Source organism: Scyliorhinus torazame, chromosome 9 (genome assembly GCF_047496885.1).
Source record: "Scyliorhinus torazame isolate Kashiwa2021f chromosome 9, sScyTor2.1, whole genome shotgun sequence".
Classification (NCBI taxonomy): Eukaryota; Metazoa; Chordata; class Chondrichthyes; order Carcharhiniformes; family Scyliorhinidae; genus Scyliorhinus; species Scyliorhinus torazame.
In genome coordinates, this window is record NC_092715.1 from 96,988,369 (window position 1) to 97,014,057 (window position 25,689).

At 47.0% G+C, this 25,689-nt stretch overlaps 1 protein-coding gene across 13 annotated transcripts in view; it reads right to left on the bottom strand.

Moving 5' to 3' along the window:
- Positions 1-25,689, bottom strand: part of arb2a (ARB2 cotranscriptional regulator A) — a 1,003,719-nt gene that overhangs the window by 958,822 nt on the left and 19,208 nt on the right. For 8 of the 13 annotated variants that reach the window (XM_072516280.1, XM_072516278.1, XM_072516277.1 and 5 more), the window contains one exon: positions 17,829-17,861. The exons of the other annotated variants lie outside the window; for them this stretch is intronic. In XM_072516280.1, coding sequence (XP_072372381.1) covers positions 17,829-17,861 — 33 coding nt within the window. Of the gene's footprint in view, positions 1-17,828; positions 17,862-25,689 lie in introns of those variants that run through there. 13 annotated transcript variants of the gene reach the window in all.

Here is a 25,689-nt window from a genome sequence, read left to right on the forward strand (position 1 = left end):
AGAGGGTTGTTAAGGCGGCGTACGGTGTGTTAGCTTTTATTGGTAGAGGGATTGAGTTTCGGAGCCATGAGGTCATGGTGCAGCCATATAAAACTCTGGTGCGGCCGCATTTGGAGTATTGCGTGTAATTCTGGTCGCCGCATTATAGGAAGGATGTGGAAGCAATGGAAAGTGTGCAGAGGAGATTTACCAGAATGTTGCCTGGTATGGAGGGAAGATCTTATGAGGGAAGACTGAGGGGGACTTGAGGCTGTTTTCGTTAGAGAGAAGGTTAAGAGGTGACTTAATTGAGGCATACAAGATGATCAGATGATTGGATAGGGTGGACAGTGAGAGCCTTCTTCCTCGGATGGTGATGTCTAGCACGAGGGGACACAGCTTTAAATTGAGGGGAGATAGATATAGGACAGATGTCAGAGGTAGGTTCTTTACTCAGAGAGTAGTAAGGGAGTGGAATGCCCTGCCTGCAACAGTAGTGGAGTCGCCAACACTAAGGGCATTCAAATGGTCATTGGATAGACATATGGACGATAAGGGATTAGTGTAGATGGGCTTTAGAGTGGTTTCACAGGTCTGTGCAACATCGAGGGCCAAAGGGCCTGTACTGCACTGTAATGTTCTATGTTCTAAATTGGGCCTGTACCAACTCCCGCACCCCCATTTCATCTTTGAATGCCCCCACTGCTCTTCTGTTGTTCCCCACAAGTAACTCTTTCCAGTTTACCTTGGCCAGGTTCTGCCTTATTTTGTTAAAATCTATTCTTCCCCCCAATCCAAAATCATTTTCTTGCAACTTGACTATTTCTTTGCCTATAACAAATTTAAATCGAAAAATGTTGTGGTTGCTATCACTAAAATGCTCCTCCACCAACACATCAACCACCTGTCCAGTTTTATTCCCCAGAATTACGTCCAGCACTGCACCAACCCTTGTGGGATCCTCTACATATTGAGCTCAAAGGTTCTCCTCTCCACATTTTAAGAACTCTACTCCATCCAAGCCCTTAACATGATGGCAATCCCAATTAATTTTGGGAAAGTTGAAATCACCCAATATAATTACCCTCTTACAGGGCAGCACGGTGGCGCAATGGTAGCACTGCAGTCTCACGTCGCCGAGGTCCCAGGTTCGATCTCGGCTCTGGGTCACTGCCCGTGTGGAGTTTGCACATTCTCCCCGTGTTTGCATGGGATTCGCCCCCACAACCCAAAGATGTGTAAGGTAGATGGATTGAACACGCTAAATTGCCCCTTAATTGGAAAAAAATGAATTGGGTACTCTTTTAAAAAAAAAATGTTTTAATAATTATTACCCTCTTATCATTTTCACACCCCTCCACGAATTGAGGACATATTTGCTCCTCAATGTCCCGCCGGCTATCTGGGGGTCTATAATAAACACCTAGCAATCTGGCTGTCCCTTTTTGACTCCGGAGCTCTACCCACAAAGCTTCATTTGATGCTCCCTTCCAAGACATAATTTCTCCTTATTGCAGTAACTGCCACCTTGGAACTAATAATGCAATGCCTCCTCCTCTTTTACCCTCTCATCTGTCTTGCCTGAAGATTCAATCTCCAGAGATGCTGGTCTCTGAGTCGGGGGAGATAAATGGGGCATTTGAGGCCTTTTACCGCAGGCCGTACAGCTCGCAGCCTCCGGTGGGAAATGAAGGCGTGAAGCGGCATTGAATGGACTGGATTTCCTAGTGGTCGAAGAGGAGAAAGGTGGAGGCATTGGGCACCCCGGTCCAGCTGGTGGTGGGGGTTTGGGAGAAAGAACTGGGGTGCGTGGTTGCAAGGCAGTCCAGGAAGGCCCCACGTCCGGACAAGTTTCTGGCAGAGCTTTATAAAATGTTTGGCACGGAATTGGGACTCCTATTAGTTGGAAATGTATAATGAGTTGGAGGAGCGTCCACCCACATTATTTCAGGCTTCAATTTCGCTTATTTAAAAAAAGGATAAGGACCTAGAGGAACGTGGATCATTAGCCCCGATATCACTGTTAAACGTGGATGCGAAGCTGTTGGCGAAGGCGCTTGCAAAACTTATAGATGACAGTGTACCAGAGATGATAGGCGAGGAACAAACTCGAGGGGTACATGAAAGGACGGCAGCTGTCGGCGAACATTAGAAGGCTGTTGAATGTGATCATGATGCCCCTGGGGGTCCAGGAAATGGAAGTGCTTATGGATGTGGAGAAAGCACTTGACCGGGTTGAGTGAGTGTATTTGTTTGAGGTGTTGGGATGGTTTGGGTTTGGGCGGGGGTTCTTAGATTGGGTTAGGTTGCTATATTAGGACGGTGAGTGTTCGTACGAACAATGCTAGCTCAGGGTATTTTGGTCTGCACCGGAGAATGGGTCAGGGATGTCCGCTGTCTCCGATGCTTTTCGCTGTGGCCAACGAGCCTCTGGTAATGGCACTTCTGCATCTCCGAGGGGGTGGAGGGGTATTGTGAGGGGTGGGGGTAATTGCGCATCGGGTCTCCCTGAATGCAGATGACCTTTTGTTGCATATTACAAACACGGTGGAAAGCTTTCATAGCATCATAGGGATATTGGTGGAGTTTGGCTCGTTTTCGGGGTATAAGCTCAACATGGGCAAGAGCGAAGTATTCCAGGGCAGCGCGTGGGTGCAGGGGAAGAGCTTGGAGAAGTTGCCATTTTGACTGGTCGGGGCAAGTTTCTGATACTTCGGGATATATGTAGCGAATAGTTGGGCCGAGTTGCACAAGCTAAATCTGGAGAATCTGAATGGAGGGACTAAAAGAGGATTTTAAGAGGTGGGATGTTTAGCCGCTGCCATTGACTGGAAGAGTCCAGACAGTTAACATGAGAAATTTTCTGGTGGTCTTCCAAAATCTCCTCATTTTTGTGCCCAAATCGTTTATTGGTGGGGTCAATAGGATGATTTCAGAGTTTATCTTTGAAGGTATGGTATCCCAGATTAGGAGGGTGTTTTTGGAGAAAGACAGACAAAGGGGAGGGGGAAGGGCTGGCGCTGCTGAGCCTGCTGAATTATGGTGCCAGGGTGGCACAGTGGTTAGCACCGCTGCCTCACAGAACCAGGGACCTGGGTTCAATTCCAGCCTTGGGTAACTGCCTCCCCATGTCTGCGTGGGTTTCCTCCTGGTGCTCCAGTTTCCTCCCACAATCCAAAGATGTGCAGGCTAGGTAGATTTGGATATTAAGGGGCAACTTAGCATAGCCAAAGGTTAGGTGGGGTTATGGGGATAGGGTTGGGGTGCGGGCCTAGGTACTGTTTGTCCAGAGGCCAAATGGCCTCCTTCGAGTGATTCTATGATTATTACTGGGCGGCCAACATGAAGAAGGTCAGGAGGTGGGTCGTGGGGGAAGAGGTTGGTATGGGGTCAGATGGAGGAAGCCTCATATAAAGGGACACATTTGAGGGCACTGCTACTGGCACGTCTTCCATTCTCACTGGCCAAGTACTCCACAAGCTCAGTAGTGGTATCAGTGTTAAGGGTATTGAATCGATGCTGGCAGCAGTTAAGATGGAAAGTATGTAACTGTGGCAACCACAGTTGGATTGGATTGGATTTTGTTTATTGTCACATATATCAAGGTACAGTGAAAATTATTTTTCTGGGAGCAGCTCAAAAATCATTAAGTACATGACAAGAAAAGGAAATAAAAGAAAATACATAATAGGACAACACAAGGTACACAATGTAACTACATAACACCGGCATCGGGTGAAGCATACAGGGGTGTCATTGAGGTCAGTCCATAAGAGGGGCGTTTAGTAATCTGGTAACAGCAAGGAAGAAGGGTTTTCTGACTCTGTTCATGTGTGTTCTCAGACTTTTGTATCTCCTGCCCGATGGAAGAAGTTGGAAGAATGAAGTAAGCCGAGTGGGAGGGGTCTTTGATTATGCTGCCCGCTTTCCCCAGGCAGCGGGAGGTGTAGATGGAGTCAATGGATGGGAGGCAGGTCCGTGTGATGGACTGGGCTGTGTGCACGACTCTCTGAAGTTTCTTGCAGTCTTTGGCCGAGCAGTTGCCGTTCTAGGCTGTGATGCAGCCAGATACGATGCTTTCTGTGGTGCATCTGAAAAAGTTGGTAAGAGTTAATGTGGACATGTTCTGTGCAACCACAGTTTTACGCCGCCAGGCCTGGATTCCACGTTGAGGGTGTGGAAATAGAGTGCTTTAGGGACCCGTTTGTGATTGGGGGTGGGGGGGCAAATGTCAGTCAGGCACTTTGTTAGGAAGGTGTTGGCTACATTCCCAAAATTACCACCCCCAGCTCTGTAAGAAAAGATTTTGTCCAAGGACAATATAGGGGAGGGTAGGATCTCAAACATGTATGGGGGAGCTTTTGGAAGGGTTTTTGGCACTGCGGGGTGAGTCCAGCGAATCATGTCCATATGTTTTGGGCATGCTCGAAGTTGGAGGTGTTTTGGGAGGCCTTTGCAGGAACTATGTCAAAGGTGGCTCTGAGCCCATGGGTGGCAATATTTGTAGTTTTAGTGGGGAGTTCAGGTGGGGGGAAGAGGCCTTTGCCTCTCTGATAGCCCGGACGGAGGCAGATACTGTTAGGGTGGAGGGACCCGGAGTCACCTGAAGCAACAATGTGGGTGAGTGACTTGGTGGTATATCTGCATCTGGAGAAGAGAAAGTTTCCTATTTGAGGCGCAGATGAGGGGTTCTTCTTGAGGTGGAGGCTATTCATCAACTTCTTTACAGAGTGATAAAACATCAACGGTGGGGGGTTCTTTTTGTTACTCTCGTTAGAAACCAGGGCAGAGGCTACTGGCTGAGATGGAGGGCCTTAGTATCTGGAAGGTGATTTCATAGAATTTACAGTGCAGAAGGAGGCCATTCGGCCCATCGAGTCTGAACTGGCTCTTGGAAAGAGCACCCTACTTAAGCCCACACCTCCACCCTATCCCCGTAACCCATCAACGCCATCTAACCCAAGGTCAATTTAGCATGGCCAATCCACCTTTACCTGCACATGGGGAGAACATGCAGACTCCGCACCGACAGTGACCAAAGCGGGAATCGAACCTGGGACCCAGGTGCTGTGAAGACATAGTGCTAACCACTGTGCTACCGTGCTGCCCCGAAGGATGTTTAAGAACAAAGAATACAGTACAGGAACAAGCCCTTCGGCACTTCAAGCCTGCGCCGCATCAAGTGATGTTTTTCTCTTTTTCTGTATATCATTGAAAATGCCTCAAATGAAAACATTTTTTTAAAAAAGCTTTTCCTGCAACCTCAGCCTGAATATAATTTGCACTGTAACTTGCTAATAATGGCACGGACAACTGGTACCTCCAAAGAGCAGTATATTTCCTTAATGGAATAATGGATGAGGAGGGTGAATGAGTCAATAGGGTACAGGAAATGAAATAAAGAATAGCAAAGAAAAAAATGGATTGAGAGAAAAACAATAAAAAGGAAAATAATTTTTTTTTCCCTCGCACTTCCCTTTTAAGTTTCAAATTTTGAATCTCTGGATTGAGACTCAACAGTTTAAATTGTTTCCTTTCTGGGACAGACGGGTTGATTGGCAGTGCATTAACAATTAACACATTGTTAAAACGGAATTATGAGCCTTAACGTCTAACCCCAAGTCTGAAATGGGATATTCATGTGCAAATCCAGGATGTTCATCTAAAATAATCGGGAGATTCAGGGTGATATATCATTTGTTGTAAATGCAAGATTTTACAAAATGAGAACTGTGTCTTTAATATGGATGAAAGGTAAAATGTGGAAAATGAGGAGAATATTTATTTTTAATTTTTTTTTTTTTTTAAACGGATGAAGGGAGTATGTAACCTATTCTGAATTCTGCTGACAAGCCTCAGTGGCTTGGTTGTTAAATATTAACGGTGGGGGGAGGGTGGGTTAGGTTGTTTTATGGGAGGAAGGTGCAAGATATTCACCTGAAACAATGACTAGGATGGCTGTGCTGATGGTGTATTTTTTAAATATTATTTCACAGGATGTGGGCATCGCTGGAGAGACCAGTATTTAGTGCCCTTGATAAGGTGCTGGTGAGTTGTCTTCTTGAACTGTTGAGGTCCATGTGGTGTAGTTTTTTTGTGAAAATTATTTTATTAAAGGTATATATAATTTTTTACAACAATTTTCAAGAGGAAAAAAACAGAACAGATAACGCCCACCCAACCAACAACCAAACGCAGCCAACGTGGCCTACACACAGTTCCCCCGGCCCCTCTTTCTCACCCCAACCAACCCACCCTGCCTCCCTCTTTCCCTTAACCCGCCCCCCACCCTGCCTCCCTCTTTCCCTTAACTCCCCCCCCCCCCATATCAGCTGACAACTTAATTTTCCCCAAACAAGTCAATAAATGGCTGTCACCTCCCGGCGAACCCTACCATCAATCCTCTCAGGGCGAACTTGATCTTTTCAAGCCCGAGAAATCCGGCCATGTCACTAACCCATACCCCCGATTTTGGGGGTTCCGAGTCCCTCCATGCCAATAAGATCCGTCTCCGGGCTATCAGGGAGGCAAAGGTCAGCACATCAGCCTCTCTCGCCCCCTGGACTCCCGGGTCTTCTGACACACCAAAATTTACCACCTTTGGACTCAGAAACACCCGTTTCTTCAATACCGTAGACATGACATTGGCAAATCCTTGCCAGAATCTCCTAAGTTTCGGACATGCCCAAAACATATGGACATGATTTGCAGGCCCTCCTGCACACCGCTCACACCTAACCTCCACGCCTTCAAAGAGCCTGCTCATACAGGCCAAAATCATATGCGCCCTGTGGACCACCTTGAATTGTATCAGGCTAAGCCTGGCACACGACAAGGACGCATTAACCCTACTCAGGGCATCCTCCCACAATCCCGCCTCTAATTCCTTGCCCAACTCTTCCTCCCATTTTCCCTTTACCTCCCCTATCGGGGTTCCCTTCCATTCCATGAGTTCTTTATAAATTTCTGAGACCTTCCCCTCCCGCATTCGCGTTTTCAACACTCCCTTGTCCTGTATTGCCTGGGGCGGTAGGTGCGGAAAGGTCGAAACCTGCCTCCGTGCAAAATCCCTCACCTGCACAGTCCCTCGCCTGCAGGTAGCGGAACCCATTCCCCCCCCGGTACAGAAAGCTGCGGTCAATAAACAGATCCCCGCACGTCGCCACCTCCAAAACCCCCAATCGGTGGTTGCCACAAATAAGTGTCCATACCAACTCCCATGTGCTTCCGCCACTGTCCCGACACCCTCAAGGCCGCCACTACCATAGGGCTTGTAGCGTACCGAGCCGGCGAGAACGGCGTTAACAGTGCCCCTAAACTTGTGCCCCTACAGGAGGCCGCCTCCACCCACTGCCATACCGACCAATCCCCCACTATTCACTTCCTAACCATTGCTATGGTCGCCGCCCAGTAGTAGTTTCTGAAATTCAGCAGAGCCAGACCCCGTCCATGTGGTGTAGTTGCACAGTGCTGTGAGGGAGGTGTGTTCCAGGATTTTGACAGTGACAGTGAATGAACGACAATATAGTTCAAAGACAGAATAGTATGGCTTAGAGGAGAACTTCCATGTGGTCTTCCCATGTATCTACTGGCCCTTGTCCTCTGGCAAATATAAGGAGCAGCAAAGGGTGACAAAAAGATTAATAAGTTGGGAAAAATCAGAGTAGGAGAGAAAGCTAGCCAGAAATATAAAAAACAGAATATAAGAGTTTTTAGTGAAAAACAATTAAGAAGAGGTAGCAAAGTGAGCATTAGTCCTTTAGAAAGAGGTCTGGAGAACTGATAATGGAAAACAAAGATGGCAGATCAATTGATTAGGTATTTTGCATCCTCACTAGCAATATCCCAGAAGCAACTATAACCCAGGAAATAGAAGGAAGAGGAGAGGAACTCGGTAAAATTATGGTCACCAGAGAAGTGGTACTATAAGGCCATAAGACAAAGAAGCAGAATTAGGCCTCTAATCTGCTCCACCATTCAATCATGGCAGATATTTTTCTCATCCCCATTCTCCTGCCTTCCCCTCATAACCCCCGATCCCCTTATCAATCAAGAACCTATCTATCTCTGTCTTAAAGCCACTCAGTGATTTGGCCTACACAGCCTTCTGCGGCAAAGAGTTCCACAGATTCACCACCCCCTGGCTGAAGAAATTCCTCCTAATTGTTCCTACAAGTGGAAACATCCTCTCCACATCCACTCTATCCAGGCCTCGCAGTATCCTGTAAGTTTCAATGAGATCCTCCCCTCATCCTTCTAAACTCGGAGTACGGACCCAGAGTCCTCAGCCATTCCTCATACGACAAGTTCTTCATTCCAGGGATCATTCTTGTGAACCTCCTCTGAACCCTTTCAAGGCCAGCACATCCTTCCTTAGATATGGGGCTCAAAACTGTTCACAATACTCCAAATGGAATCTGACCAGAGCCTTATATAGCCTCAGAAGTACATCCCTGGTCTTGTATTCTAGCCCTCTTGACATGAATGCTAACATTGCATTTGCCTTCCCTTTTTTTTTAAAAGAAACATATTTTATTACAAACTTGTATCAAAGCAGGTTACAGCAAGTAAACACCCCGGGAAACAGACTACCCAACAATCAGCTATACAGATTTTTCCCCTTTTATACCCCCCCTCCCCATCGACGAATACGGTTACAAACATCCCCCACCTTTTCTCAAACTCCCCCGCTGAGCCCCTTAACTCATATCTTCTCTAACCGCAGCAAGTCGTACAGGTCACCCAACCATGCTGCTACCCCCGGTGGCGATGCCGACCGCCACTCCAGCAAAATTTGTCGCCATGCAATCAGAGAGGCGAAGGCCACATCGGCCTTCCTCCTTTCCACGAGCTCCGGCTTGGGTCCACCTCCTCCTCCACTATCCTGCCGAAGACCATGAACACTCCAGCCGAGAATCTTCCCAATTTTTCGCAACCCCAAAACATGTGCTCGTGATTCGCTGGTCCCCGCCCACACCTCTCACACTCATCTGCTACCCCCTGAAAGAACCCATTCATTCTCGCCCGTGTCATATGCACCCTGTGCAGCACCTTAAACTGTATCAGGCTCATCCTTGCACAAGAGGAGGTCCCGTTTACCCTACGCAATGCCTCACTCCATACTTCTCAATTGATTTCCATTCCCAACTCCGCTTCCCATTTCTCCTTGATCTTCACCATCCGCTCACCTCCCTGCTCCCCAAGCCACTTATATATATCCCCAATTTTTCCCTCCCCTTCCACATCCGGATACAGCAGTCGCTCCAGCAGGGTGTATCCCAGCAACCTAGGGAACCCCCTCCAGACCTTTCACGCAAAGTCCCTAACCTGCAAATACCTGAACTCACAACCCCTCAGCAGCTCGACCCTCTCCCTTAGCTCCTCCAGACTGGCGAACCCTTCCTCCAAATACAAATCACTCACCTTGACCAGGCCCACTTCCCTCCACCTCCTATACACACTATCAACCCCCCCCGGCTCAAACCCATGATTCTAGCACAGCGGCATTAGCACAGACATCGCTTCCATCCTAAAATGCCTCCTCAGCTGATTCCATATCTTCATCGTGGACTGCACCACTCGGCTCCCTGAATATCCACTCAGAGCCATTGTCAAAGCCACCGTCACCATAGCCCTCAAACTAGACCCCTTACCAGATTCCTCCTAGCTTCTCAATGCGATGGCCAACGGCTCAATCGCAAGTGCAAACAGCAGGGGGTCATAGGACATCCCTGTCTCGTCCCACGGTGGAGAGAAAAGTATCTCGAACTGATATTGTTTGTGCGGACATTCGCCTTCCGCTCCTTATATAATAGCTTTACCCAGTTCACAAATCTTGGTCCAATCCCAAACCGCTCCAGCACTGCCATCAGGTACCCCCATTCTGCCCAATCAAACGCCTTCTCGGCGTCCAATGCCACAACTACCTCTGTTTCCTTCCCTTCCCTTCCGCCGGTGCCATAACAACGTGCATTTGCCTTCCTAACTTCCGACTGAACCTGCACATTAACCTTAAGAGAATAGTGAACAAAAACTCCCAAATCCCTTTGTGCTTCTGATTTCCTAAGCATTTCCCCATTTAGAAAATAGTCTTATGCCTACATTCCTCTTTCCAAAGTAGCATAACCTCACACTTTTCCACATTGTATTTCATTTGCCACTTCATTGCCGACTCTCCTAGCTTGTCCAAATCCTTCTGCAGCCCCCTTGCTTCCTCAATACTACCTGTCCCTCTACAGATCTTGGTATCATCTGCAAACTTAGCAACAGTGCCTTCAGTTCCTTATTCCAGATCATTAATGTATATTGTGAAAAGTTGTGATCCCAGCACAGACCCCTGAGGCACACCACTAGTTACCGGCTGCTATCCTCAAAAAGACCCCTTTATCCCCACTCTCTGCCTTCTGCCAGTCAGCTAATCCTCTATCCCGAGGAATATACTGAGTAAATTGTTGGAGCTGTGGCTGATAAGAGCCCAGGTCCTGATGGACTTCATCTTGGGTCTTTAAGTTTCTAATAAGATAGTTGATGTAATGGTTTTAATTTTCCAAAACTCTTTGGATTCGCAGAAGGTCCCATTAGATTGGAAGATAGCAAAAAGGGAGGGAGACAGAGAGCGGGGAAATACATGCCTGATAGTCTGACATCAGTCGTAGGGAAACTGTTAGAAGCTAAATAGTTTAGCAGGAAACTTGATTAAGATCAAGCGAACTAGGTAGACTCAACATGACCTTGTAAATGGGAAATCATGCCTAACCAAATTATTGGAGTTCTTTGAGGAAGTAATCTGTGCTGTGGCTAGAGTGGAACTGGTGGATACACTGTACATAGATTTCCAGAATGCATTTGATAAAGTGTCACATCAAAGGTCACTGCGGAAAATAAAAGCTTATGTTATAAGGGGTAATATATTGATATGGATAGAAGATTGGCTGGCTAACAGGAAGCAGAGAGTATGCATAAATGAATCTTCTTCAGGATGGCGAGTGGTGTGCCATAGGGATCAGTGGTACATACACACGACTTCAATGAAGGGATAGAAGGGATGGCGCCAAATTTGCTGACACAAATTAGGTAGGAAAGTAAATTCTGAAGAGGACATAAGGAGGCTACAAAAATATGTAGAGATAGGTGCACTGCTTTCCTTGTGGAGAGCAGGTCAAAGTCCATTTGTAGCTTCTTGTAGCCAGGGGCTCTAAGGTGAGGGCCTCGGAGTATCGCCGTTTTACCTCCAGTATGGAGTCGACTAGCTGTTGCCTAGCCACCCTCTCTTCCCTATCTCTTTGTCATTTGTGAGCAATAATTTCACCCCTGATCACAACTTTCAGCACCTCCTAGAGCGTGGAGGAAGAGACCTCCCCATTCTGGCTATCAGTAATATACTCGGCTATGGCCTGTGATATTTTCTCACAACAAGCCTTACCGGCCAGGAGGGCCGTGTTCAACCTCCATGGGAGGCGTTGGGCATAGCCCGTCTCCAACCTCACATCCATATTATGTAGAGCATGATTGGAGATCACAATCGCAGAGTATTTCGCTCTTACTATCCTTGGAGGCACTGATTTGCCCACTACAAAAAAGTCAATCCGGGTGTATACGTTATGCATCTGGGAGAAGGAGAACTCCTTCTCTCCTGGGAGTGTACCGCCATGGCTCCACTGTCTCCATTTTCTCCACGAATGTGCCGAGTTCTTTTGCCACATTAGGGGTCCTTCCTGTTTTGAGGTTCAACATGTCCGTCCGTGAGTCCTGTACACAATTAAAGTGTGTGTGTGTGTGTGTGTGTGTGCGCGCGCGCCCCCCCCCCACAAATGATAAGTCGCTGTGTGTTGACATCGGGGATTTCCGCCATGGTCTTCTTTATAAATTCCGTGTCATCCCAGTTGGGCGGTACAGGTTCACCAGGACCACTGGTCCTGTCCAGGACACTGCTGACCATGACGTACTGTCCCCCTGCATCCATAACCATCCTCGTCACAGTAAACATCGTCCTCTTACTTAACAGTATGGCTACCCCCCAGGCTGTCGTCCCGTAGCAGGAATGGTAGGTCTGTCCCACCCAGCCCTTCCTTACCCACAGTCGGTCCTTCTCCCTCAGGTGTATCTCTTGGAGGAAGAGCATGTCGGCTTTCATACTTTTCAGGTGGGCGAAGACTCTGAATCTTTTCACTGGGCTGTTAATTCCCGACGTTCCAGGTGACAATCCTGATGGGGGGCTTTTGTCCACCCCCTCCTGCGGGATCAACCATACTTACCTTGGGAATGCACCACTGCATTCCGGGGTTTCCTTTTGTTAGGGAGCCATCCAAGATGACCGCGGTCAGCGTTCTCACCATGAGGCCGGGCCCCTGCCCTCGTGTTTCCCTTTGACAGGGTCCATCCAACGTGGCCACCAACTATGCGTATGCCATGTGGGTGAGTCCCTGCACTCCGGGAGGGTTTCCCTTTATTTAGGGACCCTCCAAAGTGGCTGCTCACAATGCCTTTATGTTCCAAGTTGCCACATTTGGCCTGTTGTAACCAGCCTATGCCGTTATTACCCTTGTCCCCATGTTTCCCCTAAAGTTATCCCCTCCCCACTTGTCCTCTCACCCCCCTCCTGTTACTGTCCCTCCCCTTGCTCCCCTACCCCCGTTTATTCCCCTATCTCCCCCCCCCTCCCCCCGTTGCCAGGCGCTCTCTCCCCAGTGGGGGACATGCTGAAGCCCCCCCTCTCGCTACCTTTCCCGGTAGCCCCCCTCGTGGGGTCGGCTATGTGTGTACCCTTTGCCCCCTATCTGGTTTCCCCTCCTGCCGTCGTCCTCACCCTCTCCTGTGCTCCACTGCCCTCGCCCCTTCCTACGCTTCAGTTCCCGTCTTCAAAGCAAGGCAGTGCAGTCCCACGGAAAGTGTCTCTCTGGTCGATAAAGGTCCCTTTGGGTGATCTTCTCACTGCTATCTCTGCTGCGGTTTCTCCAGCCCGTTTTCCAGGACAAAAATGTCATTTGCAGGGGTCGTGAAGAGATGCTCGCTGCCCTGGCATGTGACCCAGAATTTAGCCTCTTACAGCATCCCCAATTTGACTTTGCTTTTGTTCAGGGCCGCCTTCGCCCTGTTGAACTCTGCCCGGCGCTTGCCAGGTCTGCGCGAATGACTTGGTAAATCCTGATCAGGTGTTCTTCCCAATTGCAGTTCCTTGTCTGCCTAGTCCAGCGCAGGATTCTTTCCCAGTCCTGGTACCAGTGCATTTTGGTTATTATCGCCCTTGGCTGTTAGCCAGCCTTGGGTTTTGGGCTCGGTCTATTTCTGGTGGGTTGGGGAAGCTGTCCCTTCCCACCATGTTTCCCAGCATCTGGGCCACATAGTCCGTAGGGTCTCTGCCTTCAATCCCTTCTGGCAGGCCCACTATTCTTACGTTTTGGCACCATGACCGGTTCCCCTGGTCCTCTATTTTCCCCATCAGATTCCCGTGCATAGCGACCAACCGCGTTATTTCCATCTCCAGGGCAGCTATCCAGTCGCTCTGGTGTGTTGAGGTTTTTCCTAATTTGATGGTGTTCCCCTGGGCCTCCAGTCATCTCTCTGCCTTGTCCAGGGGCACCTGCATGGTTGCCAGAACCTCTGCGATCGTCACCCTGACCGCAACTTGGATATTGGTCTTTGTCTCGTCCCTATGTTCTCTTAGTTCCCTGGAGAGAAACAACCTCCATCCGCCCTCTGGTGAGGGGGGAACCCCTTGTGCGGTTTGTCGGCCTTTCTCGCTCTGGTGTGGCCGGCGCTTCATCGCCTCACGTGTCTTGTCGTCTCAGCCGTTTGTTTCTTTTGGTTTCTCCCATTTCTTGTCTCCTTACAGCGTCTGGAGTTACGGTTGTTCGGCATCCTCTCTTGTATTATTATTAGCTTGGGTAAGGGTATACTTTTTTTCTTGTTTCAGCAGGCTATTTTGGGTCAAAGAGCCTATTTTCGCGTTCGTAGGAGAGTCACCTGATCATGGAATCAACGGAACTGAGACAGGCCCTTCAGCCCACATGGTCCATGCCAACAAAAAAGCCCATCTAAGCTAACCCCATTTTCCTGCATTTGGCCCACATCTCTCATAACCTTTCTTATCCATGTATCTGTCCAAATGTCCTTTAAATATTGTCAATGTCCCTGTCTCAACTACTTCCTCTGGCAGTTCTATCCACATACGTACCACCCTCTGTGTAAAAACGTTGCTCCTCAAATTCCCATTAATTCTTTCCCCCCTTAATTTAAACCTATGCCTTCTAGTTCTCGATTCCCCAACCCAGGGAAAAAGACTGAATGCATTCACCCTATCCATGCCTCTCATGATCTTATACATCTTCATTAAATCACCCTCAGTCTCCGACGCTCCAAAGAAAAAAGTCCCAGCCTGTCCAATCTCTCCCTACAATCCAGTCCCTTGAGTCCTGGCAACATCCTTGTAAATCTCTTCTGCACTCTCCCCAGTTTAATAGCATCTTTCCTATTGCAAGGTGATCAAAACTGAACGGTCTGTGAACCAAAACTGAACACAGATGCACGACTACTCAGCACATCCCCATCACTGGAAGTCCTTCAGTCCTCCATCCTGATGTCTACACCTGCATTGTCCTTTTCCATTGTGAAGACCGACACAAAGTATTAATTGAGGACTGTACCCACATCTTCCGGGTCTACTCACAGATTACCTATATGGTTCCTAACTGACCTTACTCTTTCCCTAGATATTCCCTTGCTCTTTATATATTTAAACAGCCCTTTGGGTTTTCCTTATTCCACCCACCAGAGCTTTTTCATGCACTTTCTTAGTTATTCTAATTTTCTCCTTCTCTTTGTTCGTATGTACCTCTCTAGTTGAGACTTCCCACAAGTTTGGAAGATACTGTCAAAAGGAGCCTCGGAGGGTTGCTGCAGTGCACGTTAGAGATGGTAGACACTACTGCCACTGTGCATCAACGGAGTATATGCTGAAGGCGGTGGATTGGATGCCAATCAAGCAGCAACTTTGTCCTGAAAGGCATAGAGCTTCTGGAGTATTGTTGGAGCTGCACTCATCCAGGCAAGTGTAGGGTATTTCATCACATGCATGACTAGTCCCTTGTAGATGGTGGGCAGTCTTTGGGAAGTCCAGAGGCGAGTTATTCTCCACAGAATTCTCAGCCTGGACCTATGTTTGTAGCCGCAGTTCATACGGCTGGCCCAGTTCAGTTCTGGTCAATGGCAACTCCCAGAACGTTGACAGTGGGAGACAAAGCAATGGCAATTTCACAATGTCATGGGGAGATGGTTGGATTGTCTCTTTGTAATATTTATTGTCACAAGTTGGCTTACATTAACGCAGCAATGAAGTGACTGTGAAAAACCCCTAGTCGCCACATTCCGGCGCCTGTTCAGGTACAAGGAGGGAGAATTTAGAATGTCCAAATTACCTAACAGCACGTCTTTCAGGACTTGTTGGAGATAGTCATGTGGCAGAAATGTTACTTGACACTTGTCAGCCCAAGCCAGAATGTTGTCCAGGTCTTGTTGCATGCGGGCAGTCTGCTTCAGTATCTTGAGGAGTCAGGAATGCAACCATCAGTGAACATGTTTCTGACATGGTGGAGGGAAGTTGATTGGCGAAGCAGCTGAAGATGGTTGGGCCCAGGACATTACCCGGAAGTTCTCCTGGAGCTGGGATGAATGACCTACAATAACCACAACCATATTCCCGTGCCAGCCTCCTCGAACAGGCGCCGGAATGTGGCGACTAGGGGCTTTTTACAGTAACTTCATTTGAAGCCTACTTGTGACAATAAGCGATTTTCATTTCATTTTTGTTTCATATTCTATTTTGCTAGGTATGGCACCAACAATGAAGAGTAATATTCTCCTCCCCGCCCCGCCCCCCCCCCCAAGAAAAATCAGTCAGGATGGGGATATTTGTGGAGCCTCCTCCTCATGTTAGTTATTTAATTGTCCAGCGCTGTTCACGACTGGACGTGGCAGCACTGCAGAACATAGATCTGGTCCATCTATTGTGGAATCACTTCACTCTGTAATGATGCACTTTCAGAGACTTCATTAGTGAACAACAAAAGGATTTATTTGCAAGGATCTAAAAGAGCAACAATAGTCTGCAGCTAGTTCTGAAATGCCTCTGCCTAAGAGAACCCTTCCCCTTGGGTTGGTTCCCCACTCGAGTCCCGATTGGTCATCCGAACTATGTGTCGCTTACTCTACTGTGTTGAACTTAAAGGCACAATCACCTCACTATCGCTCGCTACTTGACATGCAAGTAGTCCTGTGTTGTTGCTTCACCAGGTTGACACCTCATTTTTAGGTATACCTGGTGCTTCTCCTTGCATGCTCTCCTGCACTCTTCACTGAACCAGTGTTAATCCCCCAGCTTGGTGATCATGGTAGTGTGGGGGAAATGCCGACCAAGAGGTTACTGATTGCGGTCAAGTACAATTCTGCTACTTTTGCTGATGATTCACAGCGCCTCATGGGTGCCCAGTTTTGAGTTGCTAAATCTGTTCTAAATCGATCCTATTTAGCTGGGTGGTAGTGTCATGCAACACTATGGCAGATATCCTCAATTTGAAGATGGTAGTCTCCATAAAGACTGTGCAGTGGTAACTCCTATCAATACATCCATGGATAGATGCATCGGCAACAGGTAGATTGGTAAGGACTAGTTCAAGTTGGTTTTTCCATCTTGTCTGCACCCTCAGCACTGCCGCAGTCCCAGTATAGACTATTAGTCTCCACAACTGAGCGAGAAGTTAGAAACGTCAGGTTTTATAAACTGTTATACTTTAAATTGTGTATTAAATTCCAAGATAAAATTGTGTTGGGGTCTGCAGGATAGTTAATTAGCAGAATTGACTCATGTTACCATGGAGATTCACTTTGAGAGGGATGGGGTCTTTAGGAAATCATTGTAGGATCAGGTTACAGGCTTTCCTAAAATACCACTGAACCTCACGGATAGGATCAGTCCGCAAGAATCCAAGAGAGAGAAATAGGGACAGGAAATCTCGATTGTTCAACACGCAGGATGCGGGTGGGAGTTCATGCTTAAGATTAAAAACCCCACAGTGACAAGGGTTTAAATGAAGCTGGAAGATTTCCCCAGCTTTGGTTGGAGGGAAGGAAGTCGACAGCAACCCATATCATAAAAGTCAGTACAAGCCTTAGAAATGATCTTACTGGAAAAAGAAAAAGGAGCCATAAAATCACTTTGGTCTGGTTCCTGGAGAATAAAGGGGTAGAGATCATAGAATCAATAAAGTATAACCATAGAGGGAAATTTTTCAGTTGTTTAAAATATTAAATTGGGGATTTTTCCCATAGTTGCCTAATACTGTTCAGTTAATGTTTAGTTTGTGTTACAGTAAGAGTCTTAAAACATGAAATCTAGTTATGTGATCCTTTCGGCCATTCACTGGAAATTCTGTTTTTAAAAAAGTTATCCGTTTCTATGGGGATCGTAACACGTTTGTCCAAAGCAAATGGCAGAGTGCCATAAACTGACCAGTGAGTTTTGGAGATTTGCAACTCATGGTTTATCTCATTGTCCAAAAACCTGCTGGCTGATTTGCACATTAATAAAAGTGTGCATTATGTACTCGCTGTCATCTTTTCAGATTCGCCCCCAAGACTCAATAAAATTACAAAGATGATATTATCGGTCTCCGACAAAATCCCATTACCAATACTGTTAGAAAACAAATATTGTTCCAAGATTATCTCTTCGGTTTCCTGTACTTTGGTATCCCTGCTTCGTTATTTGTCTGATGGAAGTGAAACAACCCTGCAAAGGGAATATTATACAATTCATGTGGGAAAAGGGCAGAGAAGAAAATCCTACCAATACTTACTGTGCAGGTACCAACCTTGAGAGCTATATAATTCTAAAAACAAAGATAACAATTTAAATATTTTCATCATCAACGTTTCACAGTCACAAGGAATACCTCCAAATTATATTCCTGGTTATCCTGAGTATTGAAAGACAAGAAAATTCAAAATTGATCCATGACTTCAAATTGTCTGTTTTACAGCCATCAGATGTCACTTACTGCGGTCTAAAAATGCCATACAATTTGAAACATTCCACTCTATCATTAAACAGTACCATATTTTAAAAAGTGGGTATGCAGTCTGTGTTACTTTTATCTTTAAAAGTCACTTCTAATGGTTTTCTGATATTGATTAAGTGCAAGTCATAACATTGAAAAAGCAGTGGTATTGCCGCTTGACTTGTAATCCAGAAACTCAGCAGGGTAAGGCTCTGGAAACCAGTGTTCAAATCCCTGTGGCAGATGGTGGAATTTAAAAACTCAATTAAAACTTTTGGAATTAAAAGTCTAATCATGACCATGAAACCATTGTTGATTGTCATAAAAACCCATCTGGTTCACTAATGTCCTTTAGGAAAGGAATCCCTTACCTGGTCTGGTCTATAATGTGATTCCAGACCCACAACAATGTGGTTGACTCTTAATGCCCGCTTAAGTTGTAATCAGCTGCTACAAAAGAAACAGAAAGGAATGAAACCGGACAGACCACCCGGCACTGACTTAGACACCAGAAACGACAACAGCAAACCCAGCTCTATTGCCCATGTAAAGTATTCCTTACGGACATCTGGGGACTTGTGCCAGGTGTTTCAAACTAGCTGGACATATTCATACTCACGGAATCATACTTTACAGGCCCAGCAGAGGTAGCAGCACAGTGGTATACAGTCAGGAGGAGTCCTCAACATCAACTCTGGACACCATGAAGTCTCATGGCACCAGGTCAAACATGCGCAAGGAAACCACCTGCAGATTGTCACATACTGTCCACCATCAGCTGATGAATCAGTACTCCTCCATGTTGAACACTTGGAGAAAGCACTGAGGGTGGCAAAGGTGCAGAATGTACCCTGGGTGGGGTCTTCAACGTCCATCACCAAGAATGGCTCGGTAGTATCACCACATACCGAGCTAGCTGGGTCCTAGATAACATAAACTGCTAGACATAACTGCAGCAACTGGTAAGAGAACCAACAAGAGGTAAAAACATACTTGACCTCATCCTCACCAACCTGCTGCAGATGCATCTGTCCAGCACAGCATCAGTAGGAGTGACCACCGCACAGTCCTTGTGGCGACATCTTCACATTGAGGATATCCTCAGTGTTGTGTGGCACACCCATTGTGCTGAATGGAATAGATTTCGAACAGATCTCGCAGCTCATAGCTGAACACCCATGAGGTACTGTGGGTAATCAGCAGCAGCAGAATTGTACTCAACCACAACCTGTAGCCTCATGGCCCAGTATATCCCGCACTCACCATTACCACCAAGCAGGGGATCAACCCTGGTTCAATAAACAGTGCAGAAGGGCATGCCAGGAGAAATACCAAAGTTAGCTAAGAATTAGGTGGCAACTTGGTGAGGCTACAATACAGGACCACTTGCATGCCAAACAGCAGAAGCAGCAAGTAATGGACAGAGCCAAGCACTCCCATAACCAACGGATCAGATTTAAGCTCTGCAATCCTGCCACATACAGCCATAATGATGGTGAACATTGAAACAATTCACTGGAAGAGGAGGCTTCACAAATATTCCCATCTTCAATCATGGAAAAGCCCAGCACCTCAATGTAAAAGGTAAGGCTGAAGCATTTGAAACAAATCTTCAGCCTGAAATGCCGAGTGGTTGGTCCACCTTGGCTACCTCCAGAGGTCCCTTGCAGCCAAAGGAATCAAGGTGTATGGAGAGAAAGCAGGAGTAGGATACTGAATTTGCATGATCAGCCATGATCATATTGAATGGTGGTGAAAGCTCAAGGGCCAAATGGGCTACTCCTGCACCTATTGTCTATGTTTCTATGTCCCGAGCATCAAATACGTCAAGTCTTCAGCCAATTCCATTCACGCCACGTGATATCAAGAAACAACTGAAGACACTAGATACTGTAAAGACCATGGGCCCTGACAATATTCTAACTATAGTACTGAAGACATGTGCTCCAGAACGTGCCGCATCTCTAGCCAATCTGTTCCAGTAAAGCTATAAAACTGGCCTCTACCAGGCAAATAGAAAATTATCCCATATGTCCCGTGTACAAAAAACAGGACAAATCTAACCTGGCCAATTACCGCCCCATCAGTCTACTCTCTATCATCAGTAAAGTGGAGTGATGGAAGGCACCATCAACAGTGCTATCAAGCGGCACTTACTCAGCAATAACCTGCTCACAAACACTGTCAGGTTCTGTCAGGGTCATTCAGGTCCTGACCTCATTACAACCTTTGTCAAACATGGACAAAAGAGCTGAACACCAGAAATGAGGTGAGCGTGACTGCCCTTGACATTAAGGCAGCATTTGACCGAGTGTGGCATCAAGGAGCTCTAGCAAAACTGGATTCAATGGGAATCTGCAGAAATCCTATGCTGGTCGGAGTCATAACTGGGACAAAGGAAGATGGTTATGGTGATTGGAGATCAATCATCTCAGCTCCAGGACATCACTGCAGTAGTGTCCAAGGCTCAACCATCTTCAGCTGCTTTAATAACCTTTGTTCTATCATAAGGTCAGAAGTGGGGATGTTTGCGGTTGACTGCACAATGTTCAGCACCATTCATGATGACTCAGATATTGAAGCAGTCCATATCCAAATGCAACAAGACCTGGACAATATCCAGGCTAGGTCTGAAAATTGGCAAGTAACATTCACACCATACAAGTGCCAGGCAACAACCATCTCTATCAAGAGTGGATCTAACCACCATCCCTCAACATTCAACAGCTTTACCATCACTGAATCCCACACTATCAATATCCTGGGGGTTACCAGCGACCAGAAACTGGACTAGACTATGGAACTGGACTAGCCATATAAAGACTGTGGCTTCCAGAACAGATCAGAGGCTAGGAATCTTGTAGCAAGTAACCTCCTGACACCCCAAAGCCTGACCTACAAGGCACAAGTCGATAGTGTAATGGATTACTCCCCACTTTCCGGGATGAGTGCAGCTCCAACAACACGGAAGAAGCTCAACACCATTCAGCACAAAGCAGGGATAGCAACCCCCGTTGGATTGCTATCCCTTCCACAAACATTCAATCCCTTCACCACCCACGAACAGTGGCAGCAGTATGTACCATCTACAACAGGGTTTTTCAAATTGCGGGTCGCAGGCAGGTGTCGGGACAGTCGCGGAACAATTAGTCACGGCATTTCTGTGGTGGTCCCAATCGCGGGAGAAACGACCATCAGCCACTACTGGCATTTATTGAGAATGACGGCCCCTGCTGCCTTTTAAATGAGAAGGAAATGAGACTGTGTGCAGTCTTCTAGCCAGGAGAGGCAACAGTAAGCTGGTCACTCGCCCTGCAGGTACACAAGATGTCAAATGCACTGCGAATACGTGCTTTTGGCACCAATTCATGGAGAACTTCTTCCATTTTTGCTTGCAAGAGAACTGTGAAGTTGAATCGTTTTCTTACAAGAGATGGCCAGAGACACAAATAGGCAGTGTACCTACTGAACATTATCTCACAACTGAATCTGCTGGAGAGAGCTGCATAGGAGAGTCCAGGGCAGGACAGAGCAGTGCTAGTGTTAGCTCTGTACAGAGCTCCGTGGCCTCTGGTTAACAGCCTACAAAGACAAAACTTAACTCGGGAACAAAGCAGTATGATGATTTTTTTTCAGTTGTGGTTTTGTCAATTGCGGCAGTGAAAATAAGGATGCAAAGCCCATGTGTGTTATGTTCAGCAGGGAAGTATTGGCAAATGAGAGGAGAAGTTTCAGATTTTGAAAGAAAAGTGGTGGGTGAAAAATTCCTCGAGGTTGAGACTCCAGGGGCGGGATTCTCCGACCTCCCGCCGGGTCGGAGAATCGCCGGGCTGCGGCGTGAATCCCGCCACCGCCAGCCGCTGAATTCCCCGGCACCGGAGATTCAGCGGGTGCGTGAATCGCGCTGGCCGGCGGGCCCACCCCAGCAATTCTCCGACCCGCGATGGGCCAAAGTCCCGCTGCCGTAATGTCGGTCCCGCCGGCGCGAATTAAACCGTGAATTAAAGGTGGCGCGAGCCGGCTCTGGTGTCGGCGTGGGGCGATCTGTCCCCGGGGGGTTGCCCCCATGGTGGCCTGGCCCGCGATCAGGGCCCACCGATCCGCGGGCGGGCCTGTGCTGTGGGGGCACTCTTTTTCTACACGTCGGCCGTGTAGGTCTCCGCGATGGCCGACACGTAGGTGACCCCCCCCCCCCCCCATGCGCAGGGATGACGTCAGCAGCCGCTGACGCTCCCGCGCATGCGCGGACTTCCACCGGCCGGCGGAGTCCCTTCGGCCCCGGCTGGCGTGGCGCCAAAGGCCTTCCACGCCAGCCGGCGGGACGGCAACCACTCCGGCGCGGGCCTAGCCCCTAAAGGTGAGGGCTTGGCCGCTAAAGGTGCGGAGAAATCCGCCCCAGAGTCAGTTATTAACTTATAGGTGACTACAAATAAAAAGACGATGCTCGTGTACCTGAACTGCGATACCAGAATAAAAACATGCAAAAAGCCCATGAGGCTGTCAAAATTCTGCAGCATCTCCCAGGAATATCCAGTGCTGAGTAAAACAAGCATTTTGTTGCTATTGCCCTTCACGGCGACCTACATGTGCGAGGTTGTATTTTCTGTTTTCACAAAAATGAAGGAACTGGCCTAAATCCGCATCTGACATGCACATTTCCCGATCCTCCTATGAACCTAATTGAAGTGATCTCCTGTGAACCATGCAGGCCCCCTTTCGCATTAAAGTCAAGCGAAGGTAACGTGTTGCGAAGGTCAGCCGGCGTGGGTAATGAAGCTCGGCTGTTTGACAGAACTGACTCCCGGGAACGCTGATCTACAAGATGCACTGCAGGGAATTCGCCAAGGCTGCTTCGGCAGCACCTTCTAAACCCATGAAGGGTTAGGTGAGTCAGTATTGTATTTAGCCAGGAATTAGAAGTGGTTATAATCCTTCTAACCTTTCTTGAGAAATTGTTCTGAGGAGAGTCGGATCCATCTGGAGATTCCGATTTAAATTGGCGCATCAATTCCAAAAGTTGTTTATTCCTATTTGGCGCAAGAGTAGAAAGGGAACTGTGGTCAAACCATGGCTTACAAGAGAAATTAGAGATAATATTAGATTCAAAGAAGAAGCATACAAATTAGCAAGAGAAAGCAATAGACCTGAGGATTGGGAACAGTTTAAAATTCAGCAAAGGCAGACCAATGGATTGATTAAGAAGGGGAAAATGCAATTTGAAAGTAAACTACCGGGGAACATAAAAACAGACTGTAAAAGTTTCTATAGGTATGTAAAGAGAAAAAGATGACTAAAAACTAATATAGGCCCCTTACAGTCAGAAACAGAGGAATTCATAACAGGGAACAAAGAAATGACTGAGGAACTAAATTCGTACTTTGCTTCTGTCTTCGCAAAGGAAAACATGTACATAATGTACCGGATGTTCGGAGAAGCACAAGTTTTAGTGAGGAGCTGAAATAAATTAGTAAATAAATAGTTTTGGGGAAATTGATGGGATTGAAGGCGAACAAATCTCCAGGGCCTGATAATATGCATCCCAGAGTGCTTAAGGAAGTGGCCCTAGAAATAGTGGATCCATTGGTGGTCATTTTCAAAAAACCTTTGGACTCTGGAATGGTTCCTACAAAGTCAGCATGGATTTGCAAAAGGAAATCCTTGACAAATCTACTAGAATTCTTTGAAGATGTAACTAGTAGAATTGACCAGGTAGAACCGGTGGATGTGGTATATTTAGACTTTCAGAAGGCTTTTGACAAGCTCTCACATAGCAGATTAATGTGTAAAGTTAAATAAAGCGCATGGGATTACAGGTAGTGTCTTGATATGGATAGAAAGCTGGTTAGCAGACAGGAAGCAAAAATTTGGAATAAATGGGTCTTTTTCTGATTGGCAATCAGTGACTAGTGGGGTACCACAGGGATCCGTGCTAGGACCCCAACTGTTCACATTATATACTAATGATTTGGACAAGGTTTGGACAAGGGTACTAAATGTATGATCTCAAAATTTGCAGATGATACAAAGTTGGGTGGGAGGGTGAGTTGCGAGGAGAATGCAGAGATGCTTCAGCAGGATTTCGACAGGCTGAGTAAGTGGGCACATGCATGGCAGATGAAGTATAATGTGGATAAATGTGAGGTTTCGGTAGCAAAAATAGGAAACCAGATTATTATTTGAATGGGTGTATGTTGAGAACATACAGTGCAGAAGGAGGCCATTCGGCCCATAGAGTCTGCACCGACCCACTTACGCCCTCACTTCCAACCTATCCCCGTAACCCAATAACCCCTCCTAACCTTTTTGGTCACTTAGGGCAATTTATCATGGCCAATCCATCTAACCTGCACGTCTTTGGACTGTGGGAGGAAACCGGAGCACCCGGGGGAAACCCACGCAGACACGGGGAGAACGTGCAGGGTACCGAACATGATGATCGGCCACGATCATAATGAATGGCAGAGCTGGTTCAAAAGGCTGAATGGTCTCCTCCTGCTTCTATTTTCTATGTATGGTTCCAGTGCACAGCAATTGCCCATTGGAAATTTAAACTTTCCAGGCTGTTTGAGGGAGGGGGAGGTTGTGTTTGTTTTGTTTTATTAAAATGTTAACAAGTTTGAATAAAAATACTTGTTTTAAAAATGTCATTTTCTTTACCTTTTCGGTCAATCTCTTAATCACATTACTTAATCACATTTTTTATTAAATAATTACTTCATTTTTTGTGCATGACTTAAACCAACTGATAATTCTTGATTTGTACTTCCTGGTTTAAAACATTACATGACTCAAATGAGGATTCTTCCACTCCGTACTCACAGACTGCCTTGATTCACTGCATGCATCATACCGGTCCACAGCAGACACCATCTCCCTGGCCCGACACACATCTCTGGAGCATCTCGACAACAAGGGCTCCTATGTCAGACTCCTAGTCATTAACTACAGCTCTGCCTTCAACACCATAATCCCAGCCAAGCTCATATCAAAACTCCAATTCCTAGGACTTGGCTCCTCCCTCTGCAACTGGATCCTCGACTTCCTGACCCATAGGCCACAATCAGTAAGGATAAACAACATTTCCTACACAATAGTCCTCAATACCGGGGCCCCGCAAGGCTCCCACTGCTTGTGGGGCAAATTTGGCAACAACTCCATCACATGCAGCACGGTAGCATAGTGGTTAGCACCATGGCTTCGCAGCGCCAGGGTCCCAGGTTTGACCCACTGTTGCTAACTTTTGGTTGGCTCTTAAATCGTAATTTGCTCGGTTTGTTCAACCTTTGCTCTAGAGTCGCCAGGTATCTTTATGATACCGCCACGAGGTTCAAGTTCAAGTAATGATCAATAACTCAACACACCAATTAGTAAGATTCAAATCAAAACACATTTATTATACACAGTAAATCACTACTCATGCAGAAACTCTACTTTCTAGGCTATTCCTATCACTAAAAGGCCTATACTTAGCTTCGGACTGGCCCACCAGGTCAGGGGAACAAATGGCCTTTCGTTCAGGTCCTGAGTCTGCAGGATTCAAAAGCTGGTATGGACTGGTAGCTAGGAGCGCCTATCTCGTAGCAAGCGTTGACTTGAGACTTACTTGGTTGGCGGCAGCGAGGCAGGTCACTGTCAAGGGTTGGTTCAAGTTGCTGAGTGA